The following is a 20,450-nucleotide window of genomic DNA, read 5'->3' as shown; positions in this document are numbered from 1 at the left end:
CCACCTGCAGCCCTCACACCAAATGGGAGCTGCCCAGATAAGTGCTCCACACCCAAACCTCCTGCCCCAACCCTGAGCCCCCTCCCTCATTCTAGCTCCTGGCCAGACCCTTAACCCCCAGCCCTGTGCTCAGTGCACTCCCACCCTCACCTCAGTGCAGAGAGAGGAAGAGACTGGCCAGAACCAGGGAGAAGGTAGGTACCCACTGTATGTGGGCAGGGCCGGGACCCCAGACCGGCAGCAGGGTGAGCTGGTCCAGCAGCCAGCATCCTGGCTGGAAGGAGCCAGCAGATGGAACCCCTGAGCAGCAGTAGGCTGAGCTGGACCCTTCCCAGCTGGGGTCCCGGCCTCAGGCCCCCTCAGCCCGCTGCCAACCTAGGTGAACAGAACCCCAGACCAGCAGCAGGCTGAGCGGGCCGGCGGCGTAAGATCAACATTTTAATTTAATTTTAAATAAAGCTTCTTAAACATTTTGAAAACTTTGTTTATTTTACAATGCAACACTAGTTTAGTTATATAATATATAGACTTGTAGAGAGACACCTTCTAAAAAACATTAAAATGTATTACTGGCACGCGAAACCTTAAATTAGAGTGAATAAATGAAGACTTGGCACACCACTTCTGAAAGGTTGTCGACCCCTGATTTATACATTCTAATTTAAGGCTTCGTGTGCCAGTAACACATTTTAACGTTTTTTAGAAGGTATCTCTATAAATCTATATATTATGTAACCAAACTACTGTTATATGTAAAGTAAAAAAGGTTTTCAAAATGTTTCAGAAGCTTTATTAAAAATTAAATTAAAATGCAGATCTTATTAGTTTAGTGTTATCCTTGCCCTTGCTTTTCCTTGCTGAGTTTTCAAATATCTGGCACGTATTTGGATACTTTAAGCTGCACACAGGCTTCTGAGTGATTAGTTGTTAACTGGCTCTAAGAGGGACAGAGGACAGATTTCATGTGTGAAAATACCTGTTTGCACAGGTATGTGGATCCAAATGCTGAAAGCATTGCAAACTTCAAACAGTTAAATTTCACTGGCAGGGATGTCCAGCAGGTCAGAATAGAGGCGCCATGATCTCTCTCGGTAGCTTCAAGTGCGCGCCACAGATCCACAAACTTTGATATCCACAATTCTGAGCTTTTTAACTAAATGAGTTGCATTTCGAAATCTTCAACACCCATCCACTGAAATACAGACAAATCCAAGTAGTTTTCATTGAACTTTTCAGGTTTAATTAGAAAAGACAGCATTGGGCCAAATTGCTGGAAATCTTGATATCTGTCAGAAAATTCTGATTCCAGTTTTTGCATGTACTTTCCAGTCTCATCAACATTGACAGTGCAATGTGTCGATAACTCTTTTATGAGTTGGAAGTACAGAAAGTAGAAGTTTGAATATCCCTGGAAAAAACTGCTAGTTTCACAACAAATGCTTTCCAGGCTTCATAAAGATCCAGAACTTTTTGTCCTGCACCTTGGAGACAGAGGTTGAGTTTGTTTAGGTGAGCGGTAATATCAGTTAGAAACATGAGCTTACACAGCCATTTGTCATCATCCAGTTTGGGGTAGTTTTGTTCTTTTTCCGACCAAAAAACCTTGATTGCATCAAAACAGTTTACAAAGTGCACCAAAACTTTGCCATGACTTAGCCACCAAATGTTGCTGTGAAATGGGATGTCGTTTATAAGCACTGTCCATCTCTTCTAGCAGTGCTTGAAATTGTCTGCGAGTCAAAGCAGATTGAGCAACAAGGAAATTCACAATTTGCACCACTGTATTTATCACATTATTAAGCTCTGAATTAGACATTTTAGCATACAGGTTTGAAATTTGACTGTCGGACGGCCAATTTGGTCTTCAAGTAACTTTACAAATCCTTTCTGTTTTCTGACCATGGGAGGAGCACCATTTGTTGTCATACAAAATATTTTTCTGATGTCAACTCCTCGTTCTTCAAAATGGTTTACAAAACTTTCCAGTATATTTTCCCCCTTTGTTGTGCCATGCAGGGGTTTTAGGCAACAAAGTTCCTCTTGGATTTCATCAGAAGCACAATATCTTGCAACAACTGCCAAACGTGGAATGTTGTTTGTATCCACGCTCTCATTAACTGCAACACTAAGCATTACTGTGTCTTTCAATGCAGCCATCTGTTTTTCTTGAATGTTTTCTGCCATTTCACTTATGCATCTCTCAACTGTTCTGGAAGAGATGGGCAGTTCTTTTATTCTAGATATGATTGTATCTTTATTTGGCAAATCATTGAACAAAATCTCTGAACTGTTGAGAAAAACTTCTTTTGTATATTCTCCATCTGTAAATGGCTTTCCATTTTTTGCAATGCTCTGTGCAATCTTGTAACTTCCTTCTGTAGCTTGATTTTTACTTACACTTAAGCTTTTAAAAACACTGCTTTGCTTCTCATAGGCTTCTACTGCCTTTTTGATTGATTCAGTCTTGTCTGCTTTGTCAAGAAAGGTTTTCTCGTGCTTCATTTCAAAATGTCGTCGAACACATGATGTGCAACAAACAACATTTTCATAACAGAAAGCACAAATAGCACGGTCCTTCTTTTCAATAAATCCAAATGTGTCTGTCCAAGCAGGCTGAAATGATCGGACATCTAGCTTCGCTTTCTTAGGAGCTGCCATTATGTCAAATATTCCCTTCAGCTCTCAGGGGGAAAAGAAATGGCGATATAAGGCAAGCACAAGGTCAAATGCAGCATGGTCTGATATAAGCAATTTTAAGATGAGGGTGCTGAGCTGCATCCTCTCTTGCCTCATATGCAACCCTCACAGTCCCAGGCTGGGGAGATGCAGAGCTAGTGCCAGGAGCGTGGAAGAGCAGAATCTCCCAGCTCCTGCTCTAAGCCTGGCCCAGCTGCCTGGGGATGGGACTCCCCCTGCAGACTCCCTGTCGTGATGGGCCTGCTCTAATTTGGGTCTCACCATTCTGGGGATGATCAGTGCCAAGTCCAGCCAGACTGGTCAAGAGCCAAGTGAGAAAGACTTAAGGGACCTTGTTCCCATCCTGAGTTCTGGTTGGCCAGTGGAAAGGGCTGGGGTGGTGGTTTGGGAGGAAGTCTGGTGCCCACCTTTTATTTCTCATTAGTCAATGGCAGAGATTTGGGGCTTGAAATGTCTGGGCCAGCCTCAATGCTGATTGGTCAGGCAGAAGCACTGGTGGTCGGGGTTGCCTGTCAGGCTTGTCACAACTGTTCCTTTCAGGCACTTATCTCACTTCTCTGCATTTATGTCCTGCAGGTTAAATTATTGCAATATCACACACGTTAGCTGTAAGGATCTTGCAGCTGTTCTCAAAACCAGCCAGAGACTGATAGAGCTGGATATGGGCACTAATGAACTGCAAGAAGCTGGAGTGCAGCTTCTCTGTGAGGCACTGAAACATCCAAACTGCAGACTGCAGAGACTGGGGTAAGCAATGTTTGGCCTCCTTAGTATTTCCAGGTGTACTTTCCATAAAGTGCAGGGCAGGATGTATGGCTGATCTCTGATGTTTACTCCTTGCAGCTTCATGGAGAAACTGAGTTCAGTGTCTCTCTAGAATCCCCATCGTTAGCTCACAGTATGCACCCAGTCTGCCCTCTTTGGAGAATGGAAACTTTAAGTCAAGGTGGGCCCACGCCATACGGCTCCACAGTCTCTTGGGCACTAAATACATAACTCATTTTATTAAAAGCAGCAAAGAATCCTGTGGCACCTTATAGACTAACAGACGTTTTGGAGCATGAGCTTTGGTGGGTGAATACCCACTTCGTCAGATGCATCTGACGAAGTGGGTATTCACCCACCAAAGCTCATGCTCCAAAACGTCTGTTAGTCTATAAGGTGCCACAGGATTCTTTACTGCTTTTACAGATCCAGACTAACACAGCTATCCCTCTAATTTTATTAAGAGTTTGTTTAAAAATATTATTGGCTCTGGAGTGCAAGATATCTGCACTGTGACTGCTAGTCTCTCAAAAAACTCCAACTCATAATAAAATGCATTCATTAAAAAGAGTTTACTCTTACTATTCCGATATATTTTATGGATTGTTGTAATGACTTTTGATACTTTCACCTTTCTGTATAAAACCAATAAAAGCCACGGAGGCCTCAGGACTCTGAGGATTCTGAATCTTCCTTTCTGAGCTTGTACACTCAGTTGGGAATGGGTGTTTGGTTACAGACAGGGCAGATGCAAATGTTGGATTCATTATAAAAAACTCTAAACCCTTTGGGGAAAGCTTTGGCTCTTCGCTCTTCTGTTTCAATACATTTCTGCTGATTTCTTCTGTTTCCAAGACAAAAGCATCACCCAACACCTGTGAGATTCTGGGGGACTCTGTTGACTTGGGGTCAGATTTTCAAATGAGCTCAGCTCCCAGCAGCTCCATTGTGATGCTTTGTCCCAGTGCTTCAGACGACCTGCAGGATGAATGCTGTGCTCTCTTGAAAACTGAGTTCCAAAAACATCTGCAGAGTGAATTACAAAATCAGCTTCCTTCTGATGCAGTTGCTATCCATCATTGGAAGGTTTGGGGTTAAAGCCACCTACCCCTAATGCAGGGACCTCCATTCTCAGCCAAGAACATCAGATACTCTGCTTGGAAGCTGAGTGGCTTCTCTCCCCATCTATCCCTGCTAGTCCTAAATGTGAGCAAGGTTTGAATGGGCTATACCCTGACAGCTAATGATGAACCAGTGTGGGATAGGCTTTAGGATCAGAATATTTTTACATGAACACTCATATTCTGCTGAGGTATCTAGCAGCCAGAGCTGTGCTGCCCAAGTGATGAGCTTTGGCTGGTGTTGGGTTAAAAATCACTTTCATATTGAATGCTGGGGCAATGAAATGTTGTTATCCTTATTGTATGAGTGAAGGGCAGCAAAACTGTCCTTAGCGTGCCTGAATGAGGGGATCACCCTCATCTGAACTGAACTTGCTAAGCACGGGGCTTGGGTGCCAAATTCTAGTGGAGAGTAAAAGACTGGGCCAGGGACAAGTGTTGGTGTCTGGAGGCGTGGGCTCTGCCGAACGGTTATAAGGCAGCATTTGACCTGCCCCTCTCCCCTGTTTAAAGATCATTAATTAGGCTCCATTGAAAGTCTCTTGTTTTGCTAAGTGATTGCTAGAGCTGACATATTGAGTATAAGTGCTAAGCTGTGGGGCAGGCTGGGCAGTCTGAGGTTCCCCCACTGAGAGCTGAAATCATCGGGAGTTGGGTGAAACCTCAAGAAACCAACTCACAGAGGTCACAGAGGAGAGGACCGCGGCAGCAGGAGGTGACTGCAGATGACAGTGTGGTGGCAGGAATGTGAATGGCAGTGGAGCAGTGAATGACAGTGCAGCAGCAGGCTATGATGCAGAGTGAAGGGCGGCAGCTATGTCCCGTTGCAGTGGCAGCAGTGAAGGCATTGCTCGACATTTCTTTTGCACACTCTGCCCCCTCCCCCGGATGAGAGGTGAAACATGTGAAAGCTTCCGGGAGCAGTGTGGGGCTGGGGCAGGCAGGGAACTTGCCTTAGTGGCAGCCCTGCTACACCTACTGGAGATCACAATCGACCGGGAGCCACACTTAGGCTCAATGGGAGCAGCCACTGGCTCATGGGTCCTTGCAGTGAAGAACACTGCACAAGTGTAAATGAGAGCTGAACCCTCCCCAGCAGGTGTGCGTGGAAGAAATCCACACAAGGAGCCTTTCACCTTTATATTCCCGCTGCCTATTGTCAGAGTACCGTGAGCTCCCCCTGCTTTCTCAGAATATAGAGTCTTTCTAGATGCACAGAGACGTCTGTGAAGGAAACAGAGAGGAAAGTAGCTTTTATTGATTTATTTTATTTTTTAACTCTGTCATAATTTCTTGCAGGTTGGGGTTGTGCAGACTCACAGCTGCTTGTTGTGGGGATCTCTCCTCTGCTCTTAGCACCAGCCAGACCCTGGTAGAGCTGAATCTCCAGGATAACAGACTGGAAGATTCCGGGGTGCAGCTGCCGTGTGAGGCACTGAAACATCCAAACTGCAAACTGCAGAAAATAAAGTGAGTACCAGCGATTCTCTTTTAGTTTGTGGTGGTTAGTACGGTAACACTGTAAATCCAACAGGAAGAGTTACCGCACCTGCACCTGCTATTCTCTGGCTGAACCAGGGCAGGGCAAGTGGGCAGCTGCCCAGGGTGCAAAGCCTGTGGAAAATGGGGTGCAGTGGGGGCTAGTTGGGCCAGCCACAGGTGGAGATTGGGATGTGTGTGCAGGGGCATTGCCCCCTCCTCCCTCAGCAGCTGTGTGCATGGGATCTGCCTGCCATAGCCAAGTCCCTTTAGTGTGCAGTGGGAAGGTGGGTCTCCAAGGGCTCCCTCCACCAGTTGCTCCACTCCTGCTCCCTTGCATCCTCAGCACCTCTTGAAGCACAACCAAGAGAACTCCTGGGGAACTGAGGTGGTGAAAGGCAGGTAAAACTTCCAAAGGGCCAGGCAGCCAGAGGCTTCCTGGGAACTCCGGGCAGGACACGGATGGTCAGGGATGTACCCCCATGTTCTGGGTGTTCCTAGCCTCTGTCTGCCAGAAGTTGAGGATAGATCACTCAGTAATTGCCCTGTTCTATTCATTCCCTCTGAAGCATCTGGCACCAGCCACTGTCAGTAGACAAGATGCTGGTCTGGATGGATCATTGGTCTGACCCGGTATGGCTGTTTTTATGGTCTTATGGTGCCATAAGTATTTATGGTGCTTTTCAGAGAGACAAGACAAGGACCTTTCCCCAAGGACCTTGCAGTTTAGGATGTGAACTATGCATACCATTCAGGTAGCAAAAAGGGAATTTCTGGGAAGTTATGAAGAGTTTTTGCAGCAGCAATTATTTGCAGTCATGTGCATATGGGATGTAGGCCTGCAATGGAAAAAAAAGCAAGGTCCTTTGCAGTAACCATTGAGCTGTAGTTTGGGCTCACAGCTGGGAAGGCTGTTTTTATCAACAGTCTTTTTTTCTGCCTGTCAAGCTGGAAAAATGGATGTGTTAAATGAAGTACAGAGGTTGCATAAACCAATGGGACCAGAGAATTTTTAAAAACAATATCTCCTGGCTTTGATGCAAATAGAGAAAATTCTCTGTGCAGCAGCTAATGACTGTCACTTAGATGAAAAACACTAGGAAGTCTAAAATGTGATCATTCAAAACAATAAGTAGGGTGCTATTAACTTTTTCAGCCCCTACGGCTGTGCCACCTTTAGTATCTTATTGCCAGTATTAACAATACTAGCAATTTATATTGTTTTATTAAAACCATTTATGCCCAAAGTTATACATCCCTTTTCTGCATAATCACTTTGCTAAAACATATATTATTAACATGCCATTACATGAATAACCACTGCCTATTATTTACTATTTCCTGTAATAATATGCCATTTTTAGCTAAATCTTGGTAGTTAGTTTTACTTTAGGAGGGTATATGGGTCAAATTCTTCTTGGGTGTCATTTGAATTTGGCTTTATTTTGGGCCACTTTCAGCCACCTTTAGTCACGTTGAGTAGCAGTTTACTCCTCAAGTAGTTCCATTAATTGAAGAGTAAGATAATACTTGACATGAGTAAGGGTGGCAAAATTTGATTCTTTGTCTTTGTGGTGCATTCTTTTACTTACCCTGGAGGATATAATGAATCACAGAACTTAAAAAAATAAGATATGCAAAAGAACTACTAGGTCATCTTATCCATTTCCCCTGCCAATGCAGGATTTCTCTTTACAGTATATTCTTCAATGCTTTGTCAAATGATGAGTCTTCCACAACTTCCATTGGATGACCATTTCACAGTCTAATAAATCTCACTGTTAGGAAAATTTTCTCGATATTCAGACCACATTTTCCTATGCTTAGTTATTTCTCATTCTTTAAAGGAGTTGTCAAGGACTGTCCAAGCAATGTAAACAGAGAAAAAAAAGCATCCCTGGGCTTATTTAAAAAGGTCCAATCCTACAGTACTTACTCTGGAAACACTGTAATTGCCTTCATTTTCCAGAGTTAGAACTACTGTATTGATCTCTCAAAAAGTACCAGTAATTTTGTAATAAAAAATGATTAGCCAATAGAACTGTTTAAAAGTTTGGGAGGTGGGAGGGAAGGAAACATTTTGTCATTGATTCATCGATTACCTGTTCTGTTTGTTCCCTCTGAAGGACCTGGCATTGGCCACTGTCAGAAGACAGGATGCTGGTCTAGATGGACCATTGGTCCGACTCAGAATGGATGTTCTTATAACTCCAAGGACAGAAGGGATCACTGCGACCATCTAGTCTGATCTCCTGTATAACCCTGGCCATAGAACTTCCACAAAATAATTCCCAAAGCAGATCTTTTAGAGAAATATCCAATTTTGATTTTAAAAGTGTCAGTAATGGAGAATCCACCTGAGCCCTTGGTAAATTGTTCCACTGGTTAATCACTCTCACCGTTAATTACTCTCACCATTTTCATTATGATTTTCACAATGAGTTTTCCTCATTTTTCAGCTAACACTATTAGCTAGTTTTTCAGTTTTCTTTGTTCTTACTGCAAAAAAGAAACGTGCACGAATTAACTGGTAAGATTAGAAAATGTTAATACTTATCTAGATTTCTTATTTAGATTTAGTAGTCCAGCCTTTTGATAGCCAGTAAATGACATAGTGTATGTATTTTCTTTAACCAGTGAATACCATTGTGAAAAACAATAGCTGCTTGACCACTTGTGGCTTGCATTTTACGATAAATGTTGGATGAGGATTACTGAACAAAACGATCTATTTATATAGTCAGCTAAAATGTAAAATACAATAAATAGGTACAATAGGGTTTCACCCACCCTAAGCCATTTCTAACCAGATCCTTTTGTGACTACATATAGGCAGTTTGACCTTTAGAGCATTGTTCTTTCAAATTTGTATGGTATACAAAGCACATCTCCCGCAGTCTTAATTCAGGCAGTACTTTCATTGACTTAAGTGGGTGTTTTGCTTCCATTAGGATTATATGAGCATTCCCAAAGTAATCATTTCCTTAAAGCTTAGCAAGAAAGTCAGGCAAAGAACTTCATTCATGCCTCTTACTCCAGTGTAGCATTCTCCTGTCTGAAGCCCATGGTTAAAAAAGAGCCCTGGACACAATACAAGAAAGCAGTGAAGATCAATCAAATGAAGTGGAGATCTTTCTTCATTTTTTAAGGAGAGAAACAAATTTCTCCCATAAGCAAGTTTATCCTATTCTTTTCTGCCAGGGCACAAGTTACCCCTAAATTATGGCCAGCCTAGTTAACTTACATTATGTTTTTGACAGCCTTCTAATTTACGTCTTTCCTATTGCACCAATGTCTGTCTTCATCTGTCACTAAACCCAAAACAATACAATCACTTTATAATGGGATTTTTATAGATGTTCGATGTTGACCTATCTCTTCTCCCATTGAAGTCACTTCCGTTGTTCTAAATTAATGGTAAGAATTAGGCCAACACTGATCTATCTTGAAAATCCCACCTGTAATTAGCCAAAATGTATAGATTTCAGTAAAATATTTGAAAACTATTCCCAAGCCTCCTTAAAACACTTTAAAAAAGGGATTTAAGACATAATAAATCAATTTTTGTTGATATAATATATATAATATTCAGTAATCCTCATTTCATAGATCCCATTGCTTTTAGATAGAGATTACGGAATTACCTTTAGCAGTACTGATGTGTGTCAAATATTTGATGTTAGTAAAACAAAAATTAGCACTAATACATCCACCAGCAAGGGTTAAGATAGGAGTCATTACAAGAATATTTGGCATATTTTATATTCATTGCAAATGTGGTCTGGAGACATTTGTACACATTTTGAATTGTCTAAATAGAAATTCCTTTGCTTTCAGTGAAGCAGGACTATGACCCTTAGTTTCAAATTTGAATGTTTGGCATTTTGTATATGTTGGAGTATTGGCTGAATTATTTACCTCTCTCCATTCTGAAAACTGACCATTTATAGCTACCCTTTGTTTCCTACCTTTTAACCAGTTACCAATCCCTCCTATCGCATGGTATCTTACTTTGCTTAAGAGTCTTTGGTGAGGGACCTTGTCAAAGGCTTTCTGAAAATCTAAGTATACTATATTCACTGGAGCCCCTTTGTCCACATGCTTGTTGACCCCCTCAAAGAATTCTAGTAGATTGGTGAGGCGTGATTTCCCTTTACAAAAACCATGTTGACTCTTCCCCAACAAATTATGGTCAGCTATATGACAATATTATTCTTTATTATTGTTTCAACCAGTTTGCCCAGTACTGATGTCAGGCTTACAGGCCTGTAATTGCCAGGATCACCTCTGGAGGCTTTTTAAAAATTGGTGTCACATTAGTTATCCTCCAGTCCACTGGTACAGAAGCCGATTTAAATGATCGGTTACATACCACAGTTAGTGGTTCTGTAATTTCACGTTTGAGTTCCTTCAGAACTCCTGGGTGAATCCCATCTGGCCCTGGTGACTTAGTACTGTTTAATTGATCGATTTGTTCCCAAACCTCCTCTGATGACACCTCAATCTGGGACAATTCCTCCGATCTGTCACCTAAACAGAACAGCTCAGGTTTCGGAATCTCCTTCACATATTCAGCTGGCACACCCACAGCCTCCTACTAGAGCCCTGTGATTGATCTCTTCTGAATGAACTATCCCTTTCCAGATGAACACTGACATCAACAAGACAGTTGCAGCAAGTAGGGTGGAAACAAGTGATTGCTTTCCTCTGAATGAATCTGTCTGCAGGTTGCGGGATTGCCATCTCACAGATGTTTGTTGTGGGGACCTCTCCTCGTTTCTTAGCACCAGCCAGACCCTGTCTGAGCTGAACCTGAAACATAATAAACTGGAGGATTCAGGAGTGCAGCTGTTGTGTGAGGGACTGAAACATCCACGCTGCAAACTGCAGAAACTAAAGTAAGTAACAGTTGGTTCCTTTAGTCTATGCCTGTAGTTGTACTATTGTTACTTCAGTTATTCAAGTCTGAATGCACAGCACCTCTATAACTGCACCAACGACACTTGCAAAGCACTGTCTTCCCAAGGAGTGGGATAAATGCCCCTTGCTGTGCACATGTATCAAGTTTTACTGGATAAGTAGATGGATCACAAAGCCACTCTAAATGCAATGTATTCTACTGTAGGTATTCAGGTTATTTTATTCACTAAGCGTGAATGAGAACACAATTATAGGAGACTTCCACAATTTGATTAAAATAAACTGCCTTCATTCAAATCTTTTACCACCATCACAAGAAGTAATCCTGGGGCAAAGCCTAAAAATAGACAAAGAAATAGAAAAGGTGGGGGGTGGAGGAAAGAAGAGGAAAAGGACAAAGAAATGAAGCAGATACAGTCATTAGTAGTGACTATCTACAGGGCACCCCAGGTACTTTGTCCTTCACTCCTCTTTTCCTGAGCCTGCCAATCTCTCTAGGTCAGTGGCTCTCAACTTTTCCAGACTACTGCACCCCCTTCAGGAATCTGATTTCCTGGCATACCCCCAAGCTTCATTTAAAAACGACTTGCTTGCGAAATCAGACATAAATACAAAAGTGTCACAGCACACTATTACTGGAAAATTGCTGACTTTCTCATTTTTACCATATAATAAAAGAAATCCATTGGAATATAAATATGGTACTTACATTTCAGTGTCTAGTATATAGAGCAGTATAAACACGTCATTGTCTGTATGAAATTTTAGTTTGTGCTGACTTTGCTAGTCCTTTTTATATAGCCTGTGGTAAAACTAGTCAAATATCTAGATGAGTTGATGTATCCCTCTGGAAGACCTCTGTTTTATGTTCTTCATAAAAGAACTCCAGACTTCAAGCTGATGGGATAAGTTGTCTTGCACATGGCATTTCCAGGGTGTGATAGGGCTATTCACCAAGCCTTTGTATGTGATGTTTCTTAATGGCCCATTTAATTTTAATAGACCTTCTTAATGGGTAGGAAATGATCCCTCACCCCCTCAACTAGGTTCACAGCAAACATTTTTATAGTTATAAATCAAAACATATATCTTACAGCATTGGATACAGACATTACAAGTGGGATTAATGCATGTAGCAACTTACAAGCATTTCATAGAATCTAGACCCTAAATACATTCTTGTAAGTCTATATGTACCTTGTCTAATACTAACCCCACAAGTGAGCTGGTCTGGTTTCCAGCTATGAGTTTGTCAGTTCTCATCTGACACCTACAGCCTTGGCAAGAGCTGGCAGCTGGTCTACCAGCCTCAGAGGTATCTTACCCAAATTTGGATTCTGTGTGACAGTAATAGGTTCCCTTAACAGACACCTCAAAGGCATCCTTCACAATTGCTTAGAATTTAAAATCTTAGCACTGTAGAGTAATAAGAATTCAGGAATGAGTTATTTCTCAAAGCCTCTTCTTTTATGTCCAACATCAACGTAACATGGCCAAGAGAAGGCCTTTCACTTAGAACTGCAGCAGTTCCAAAATTGGAGCACTGGCTCCTACTCTCCCAAACAAGCTGAGAAGAAATAAGAAAATTAAACATGGGTCACCAGAGCCAGCTGTAAAAATAAATAAATAAATAAAATAAATATTAATAAGGGGGATTTGACCTCCTCACCTGCTGTCAGAGGCAGCGTCAGGACAAACCTGAAGCTGAGAGAGTCAGCACTTCAAGGAGGCTGTTGTTGAGAGGCTTCTGGGGAGGCAGCACAGGAAGCCTGTAGGGAAGAACATTGATCCTAGCACTGAGAGAGTTAATATTGCATGTGAGATATTTTTCACAGAAAGGCAGGAAATGTCTAATCAAGAACTTGGGTTCAAACTGGTGAATGGAGGGGCTAGGAAAGAGCTTATCCTCCTACTTCCATCCCCCACCCTTTAATACTTCCAAGTAGAAAGCATTTTCTCCAAGCATAATCAGCAGAATGAAAATGAAAAAGATAGCAGGTGCTGGCAGAAACATAAACAAGATATTGCAATAGTTCAGCCAGGGGAAGCCCCATGGCCTGTGTGGTTCCACTGTCTGCCATCACAGCCCCTCACACTCAGGATTCCTTTGGCTAATGTAGACTTCTCTAGACTTATTTCTACCTTGTCCATAATTGTGTAAGGGAGTCTGAGCTGATCTCTTAAAGCCAAGGCACTAGGAGAAGGTGTAAATGTGCATCAGGTCAGGAAAAGGGCGGGCTACTGCACCTTTCTACACCCATCTGTTGTTTTCTTGCTCATCTTGTTCTGTTTGGGCTCTTGGTTATACCCCCTTAAGTTCAGCTGGAGTCTCTCAGTCTCAATGGGATTCACTGAGCCACATTCAGAAGTGAATTGGAGGGGATGTGGATTACATCCTGGTAAGTGGGTGTGAGGTGTAAGCTGGTTGGACCGCCATGCTGAGGGGAAAGGAGGATGGGGAAGCCTTGATCTCTTTCAGTCTCATTTTGACTCCTCTGTGTGGTATTGATCGAGTCAGATTCTGTCATCAGCAATAGAAGTAGCCAGGTGTGTGACTGTGAGAACAATGGGGTAGTATATCTCTGCAGGGTGAGAGCCCCAACTCTCTCACAGTGGGGTTCAGAATCAAAGGCACTGGGTTACTTTCTGAGAAAGTCAGAGCAGTTTGCCAGCAGCAATGGTCTTCACTTACTTAAACTCGAGGGAACCAGAATGGTAGCAGTGAACGAGCTTGTGAACTATTTCCCAGGCATTTCCTTCTGTGTATTGAGGAATTCCCCATCCTACTAGAAATGCACGTACAACCTACTCACCCTGTTCTGTTCTTGGTTGACCACCTCTTTGTGGAATACAGGGTAACTGCTATAACAGGGGCACATGGAAAGGAATCCAAAGGCTTTCAGTGCCTACAGTTCCAACACTCACTGCCAAAGTATTATGGGTAGCTGTACCCCTTAAACCATTTAGAACCTGAAGCTTGTGCACATGCAACAGTTTGCTTACCGAGTGGGGCATCTCCCTGAGAGCACATAACCCCAGTGCTCTGGGATCTGCACTGCTGCCCATCGGTCTCCAGGTGAAGTATAAGGTGTTCCTTACAAGAGATAAAGCTCTAAATGGGCTGGAACCAGTCTACCTAGGGATCACCTCTCCCCCATACCAGACTGCCACAGTTGCAGTCAGCAGAAGTGCCCAAGCTGGATCCCTCTTGTTATTAAAGAGAGTGGGTGGCTGGCAGAGCACTCTCTAGAAGGGCACTGGGGCTATGGAACTTGTTTTCCTCTTTGTCCAAAATAGCCTGAATTTGGTGACCTTCTGGGCAAGTTGCTTAAGACACCTGTTTGACTTGGGGTTTTGGAGAGGACTGAGGGATGCTTCCTAGGTTGATGAAAGGGTGGGAAGGAGCTTTTTGTAGATGGATGAGTTCCTGTCTGAATTATTATTGTTGCTGGGACTTTGTAGCATCAGTTTTAGGTTAGGGGCCTAGAGCTTTGTAGAGATATCACAGATTCCTAGGATTGGTGCTGTGTCCTGGATTTTACATAGGCTCCTGGGAGTAACCCTTAAGTTACACCTATGCTCAGGGCCAGCCCAACCATATAGACAAAGTAGGTGGTTGCCTAGGGAGACAGATTAGATGGAAATGAATTTTTTTATACAGTATAGAATATCAGAGTTGGAAGGGGCCTCAGGAGGTCATCTAGTCCAACCCCCTGCTCAAAGCAGGACCAATCCCCAGCTAAATCCCCAAATTGCCCCTTCAGGGATTGAACTCACCACTGTGGATTTAGCAGGCCAATGCTCAAACCACTGAGCTATCCCTCCCCCTGCATATAACTGTGTTAGTATTAATGAAAAGTAAAAAAAAAATCAATAAAAATATCTATTTTTATTTTTACATTGTTTATTTTAAATGCCAAGTAAATAAAGGTAAACACTCATTCTAGACTTCTCATTTTTCTCTATATTGAATGTGGGGGGAAGGGCACCAAAGTCATAGTTCGCCTGGGGCTGGCCCTGTCTGTGCTACACACCAGTGTCAGCAGCATGTAGTGTACATGTAGCTACATGATGCAGTGAAAAGCAATAGGGAGCTGCCAGAACCTTTCACTAACCCGTGTGTATATATAAACAGCAGCGTAGACTGGGCAGGCAGTAGGGTGAGTAGGGAGCAGTGTAGGGTAAGTACTCAGGTGCATCTTTACTCATCTAAGCCATGCCTCGCTGATGAAACTGCTATTAAACATGTACTCGAGGGGCTACGTGAATATGTACATTACATGCTACTTAAAGAAGCATATAATATAAATGCACCCTTAATGTGTCAGATACCCAAGTGGTCACACTTTTTACACAAGGGTTGGCCATCTGAGCTCATCTTTGCTTTCTCCATATCTTGTCTATGCCTAAGTCTGAAGTGAGAGCCTCAGTGTGTCTGAGGCCAGATTTTGATATAGGCCCTGTCTGACCTCTCTTGTCTATGTTTTCCAGATTCAACCATGTTGTCTTCACGTGTTCAGCTGCCTCTCTTGCTAGGTGTTAATTTTTGGTCTCTTGGCGTTTCCATTGACTCTGTAGGGTCTTCCATTCAAATGCATTGATTCCATTCCAGCTTTTAATGGCACATTGATACCAACCCAGACAGCTACATGTCCTGAATCAAACCCCTCATGCCTTCCTTCTGTTCCAGGAGGAGCATTTTAACCCCTCTGTGTTCCAGTCGGTGATAAAAATACCAAGTCAGATGGGTCAATTGAGATGCATACTGTTCTTACAAGTACTACAGAAAATTCCACTTTCATCACAAGGTGTCTGTTATTATTCAAATTGAAATAAATAAAATTATTTCTATTGTTTCTGAATTAAGAATCTCTTTAGAGATGCACATTGGTCTCAGTGAATGGAAATGCAGAGAATGGGCTATAAACAGATAGTCATTTTGCTGTCTTTTTTTGTCTCCTGTAGATTGGCGAATTGTGATCTCACAGCTGCTTGTTGTGGGGATCTCTCCTCTGTTCTTAGCACCAGACAGACCCTGACAGAGTTGGACCTGAGGAACAACAAACTGGAAGATTCAGGAATGAGGCTGCTGTGTGAGGGACTGAAACATCCAAACTGCAAACTGCAGAATCTAAGGTAAGTAATAGCTGGTTCTTTAGTCTGTGCCTGTTAATGTTGCAGTGTTGAGTTATGTTCTTTTAATCCAGAACACTGTATCCTACAGTGTGTGGATACCAGCCCTGGACGCTCCCAACTCTGCTCCCAAGGTGAAGAACAGAGAGCCACTGATGTGTTGATTAGTTGCATTTTACTAGTTAAACAATTGAACAGCATTGTGAGGATCTACCCTTGCCTCCTATTCAGGGTAAAGCAGCTGTGCAGCTGCCCCAAAGGTGCAGCCAACGATCCTGCTGACACAGGGTAATCCTGGGTATGCAAAATAGGTATAGCCAGTTCTGTGCTACCCATGTCCCTATCCAACTGGGTGTGTGCAGAGGCATGGAGGGTGTATGTCAGGGGCATAAGGGGGTGAGGCAGAGTGCACGGAGCTCCATCAGAAGCTAGGCTGGCAAGTGCAGCTCAGGTAATTTAGAGCATCTTGAGGTTCTTCCAAGTTATACTAGAGACTGTTTGGGCCACTGCTTGGCCCTGAAACAGGAAGATAGAAATAGGGTTTAGAGCCAATTGCTTCACCTCTATGGCTCTTTGTTGTCCTCATTGGTACCAAGTGTGAACTTGATGCAGCTGAGGACAGAGTCTAGTGAATAGCATATTTGCCAGCTAGAAACATAATTACTTTATTCAGTCAAGCAATAATAGTGACAGACACCTCACTTCTGAATGGGAGCTGTCACTCTTGCTCTCTTAAAAGGTCTGGAGACTAAAGAAAATTAAACACTTTGTTCTTCCCAACTGGCTGTAAACAATGAATGTGAATAAATAACATCAGTATTAATGTCTTTTCCCCAAAGGGGCTGACAAACAGGTTATTACTGGCCAAAGTGTCACTGTAATGCTTCCCGGGGTACCCAAAGCTGGGATGCACTTTGCTACAATCTGCTGATAGTGTGAGGTTCCCCAACTCCTCCAGTCACTGGCCACATAAGCCCTCCCCTCTAAGCCTCACAGTCCTTCTGCAGATTAGTGATAGACACCCTCCAAACCTGTGACCCCTCCAACTCTCCCCCTGGAGCGTCCAGCCCCTCGCCCACTGGATACTCATATATTTACAGGTATTCTATTCCCAAAAGAACAGTATATCTCAGGTTGCCAGTTTCACCTCAGGATCACCACTCTGCTCAAATTGCACTTAGATTTGCTTATACTGAAAAGAATCATAGGACTGAAAGGAACCTCGAGAGGTCATCAACTCCAGTCCCTGCACTCATGGCAGGACCAAGCACTATCTAGACCATTCCTGACAGGTGTTTGTCTAACCTACCTTTAGAAATCTCCAGTGATGGAGATTCTGCAACCTCTGTAGGCAATTTATTCCAGTTCTTAACCATCCTGACAGTTAGGAAATTTTTCCTAATGTCCAACCTAAACCTGCATTGCTGCAATTTAAGCCCAGTGCTTCTTGTTCTATCATCAAAGGTTAAGGAGAATAATTTTTCTTCCTCCTCCTTGTAACAACCTTTTAGATACTCGAAAACTGTTATCATGGCCCCTCTCAGTTTTCTCTTTTCCAGACTAAACAAACCCAATTTTTTCAATCTTTCCTCATAGGTCATATTTTCCAGATCCCTAATCATCCTTAAAAAGAACAGGGGTACTTGTGGCACCTTAGAGACTAACAAATTTATTGTAGCATAAACTTTCGTGGGCTGCAGCTCACTTCATCGGTTGCATCCGATGAAGTGAGCTGTAGCCCATGAAAGCTTATGCTACAATAAATCTGTTAGTTTCTAAGGTGCCACAAGTACTCCTGTTCTTTTTGCGGATACAGACTAAAACGGCTGCTACTCTGAAACTAATCATCCTTGTTGCTCTTCTCTGGACTTTGTCCAATTTGTTCACATCTTTCCTGAAATGTGGCACCCAGAACTGGACACAATCCTCGAGTTGAGGCCTAATCAGCACAGAGTTGAGCAGAAGAATTACTTCTGGTGTCTTGCTTAAAACACTCCTGTTAATACATCCCAGAATGATGTTTGCTTTTTTTTGCAACAGCTTTACACTGTTGACTCATATTTAGCTTGTGGTCTACTATGACCCCCAAATCCCTTTCCTCTGTACTCCTTCCTAGGCAGTCATTTCCCATTTTGTATGTGTGCAACTGATTGTTCCTTTTTAAGAAGAGTACTTTGCATTTGTCCTTATTGAATTTCATCCTATTTACCTCAGATCATTTCTCTAGTTTGTCGAGATAATTTTGAATTTTCATCCTTTCCTCTAAGGCACTTGCTTGGTATCATCTGCAAACTTAATAAATGTACTCGCTATGGCATGATCTGAATCCTTGATGGAAACATTGAAAAGAACTGGACCCAGAATTGATCCCTGCAGAACCCCACTCATTATGCCCTTCCAGCCTGACTATGAACCATTGATAACTATTCTTTGGGAGCAGTTTTCCAACCAGTTATGCATTCACCTATTAGTAACTCCAGCTAGGTTGTATTTCCCTAGTTTCTTAATGAGAAGGTCATGCAAGACTGTATCAAAAGCCTTACTAAAGTCTAAATATACTACATCTACCACATCCTGTTAGGATATAGATATTCAGGCCTGTCTGCAAAGGCCTGTACTTTAAGAATTTAGGTGTATTCTTATCACTTAGCTAGTTATAGAGGTATAAAGAAATAATCAAAAATCACTGTCTGTCTGTGTAATGGCCTTCTCTTACTGTGACAGTCTGAGGCCTGGTTCTTAGGCTAAGACCTTCGGCTAAGCAGCAGAGGCCAGCCATAAACTGGGAAATGTATGGTCACATCCTCACATTCCAAACTAGTCATATTGAAATAAGGCAATCTGGGGCTGTTAGGAAGGTGATTCAATCTATCACCTCCAGAGAAAGGGAAGAGCCTAAAACATGTAAAAGGAAATTTAGTTTGATAGTTTTCTGTCTGGCAAGAACTCAGTTATCAATAGACACAGCTGGAGAACCCTTAAGTCTGTATAGATGTAGTTGTAAAATCCTCACTTCTGTATTGTTTTGTATGTTTATTTGCATGGTCTCTGTCTGGTTCTGTGATTGTTTCTGTCTGCTGTATAATTAATTTTGCTGGATGTAAACTAATTAAGGTGGTGGAATATAATTGGTTAGCTAATCATGTTACAATACGTTAGGATTGGTTAGGTTAATTTTAGTAGAATGATTGGTTAAGTATAGCTAAGAATATTACTGTATAAATTAGGGGCAAACAGCAAGTAAATTGGGATTCAAAAATAAGGAAAAGGAATTTGAATTTAAGCTTGCTGAAAGTTCACCCCAATAAACATCAAATTGTTTGCATCTTTGGACTTTGGGTATTGTTGCTCTCTGTTCATGCAAGAAGGACCAGGGAAGTGTGAGAGTGAAGGAATAAGCTCTCTAACACATCCCTTCCATCCACAAGACTTGTTACCCTGTCAAAGAAAGCTATCAGGTTGGTTTTACATGATTTGTTCTTGCCAAATCCATGCTGATCATCATTTATCACGTTATTATCTTCTAGATATTTGCAAATTGATTCCTTAATTATTTGCTCCCTTATCTTACCTGGTACAGAAGTTAAGCTGACTGGTCTGTAATTGCCTGGGTTGCCCTTGTTTCCCTTTTATAGATAGGCACTATATGTGCTCTTTTCCAGTCTTCTGGAAACTCCCCTGAAAGACAAACCCAAGAGAGAAACCAACAGGACTCCACTGGCCATCACATACAGCCCCCAGCTAAAACCCCTCCAACGCATCATCAAGGATCTACAACCCATCCTGGACAATGATCCCACACTTTCACAGGCCCTGGGTGGCAGGCCAATCCTTGCCCACAGACAACCTGCCAACCTGAAACATATTCTCACCAATAACTGCACACCACGCCATAATAACTCTAGCTCAGGAACCAATCCATGCAACAAACCTCGATGCCAACTCTGCCCACATATCTACACCAGCGACACCATCACAGGACCTAACCAGATCAGCCACACTATCACAGGTTCATTCACCTGCACATCCACCAATGTAATATACGCCATCATATGCCAGCAATGCCCCTCTGCTATGTACATCGGCCAAACTGGACAGTCTCTACGGAAAAGGATAAATGGACACAAATCAGACATTAGGAATGGCAATATACAAAAACCTGTAGGAGAGCACTTCAACCTCCCTGGCCACACTATAGCAGACCTTAAGGTGGCCATCCTGCAGCAAAAAAACTTCAGGACCAGACTTCAAAGAGAAACTGCTGAGCTTCAGTTCATCTGCAAATTTGACACCATCAGCTCAGGATTGAACAAAGACTGTGAATGGCTTGCCAGT

The 20,450-nt window shown here is 42.6% G+C and overlaps 1 protein-coding gene across 1 annotated transcript in view; it reads left to right on the top strand.

The window, feature by feature from the left end:
• LOC115650593 (NACHT, LRR and PYD domains-containing protein 3-like) overlaps nt 1-20,450 on the top strand; it is a 58,916-nt gene that overhangs the window by 23,034 nt on the left and 15,432 nt on the right. The window contains exons 7-10 of the mRNA XM_030560780.1: nt 3,274-3,444; nt 5,883-6,053; nt 10,790-10,960; nt 15,948-16,118. Of these exons, the coding sequence (XP_030416640.1) occupies nt 3,274-3,444; nt 5,883-6,053; nt 10,790-10,960; nt 15,948-16,118 (684 nt within the window). The remainder of the gene's footprint in view (nt 1-3,273; nt 3,445-5,882; nt 6,054-10,789; nt 10,961-15,947; nt 16,119-20,450) is intronic.

The sequence above is a fragment of the Gopherus evgoodei genome, chromosome 4, assembly GCF_007399415.2.
Source record: "Gopherus evgoodei ecotype Sinaloan lineage chromosome 4, rGopEvg1_v1.p, whole genome shotgun sequence".
Lineage (NCBI taxonomy): Eukaryota > Metazoa > Chordata > Testudines > Testudinidae > Gopherus > Gopherus evgoodei.
The sequence above is the reverse complement of the archived record's forward strand: the minus strand, read 5'-3'. Positions and strand labels throughout refer to the sequence as shown.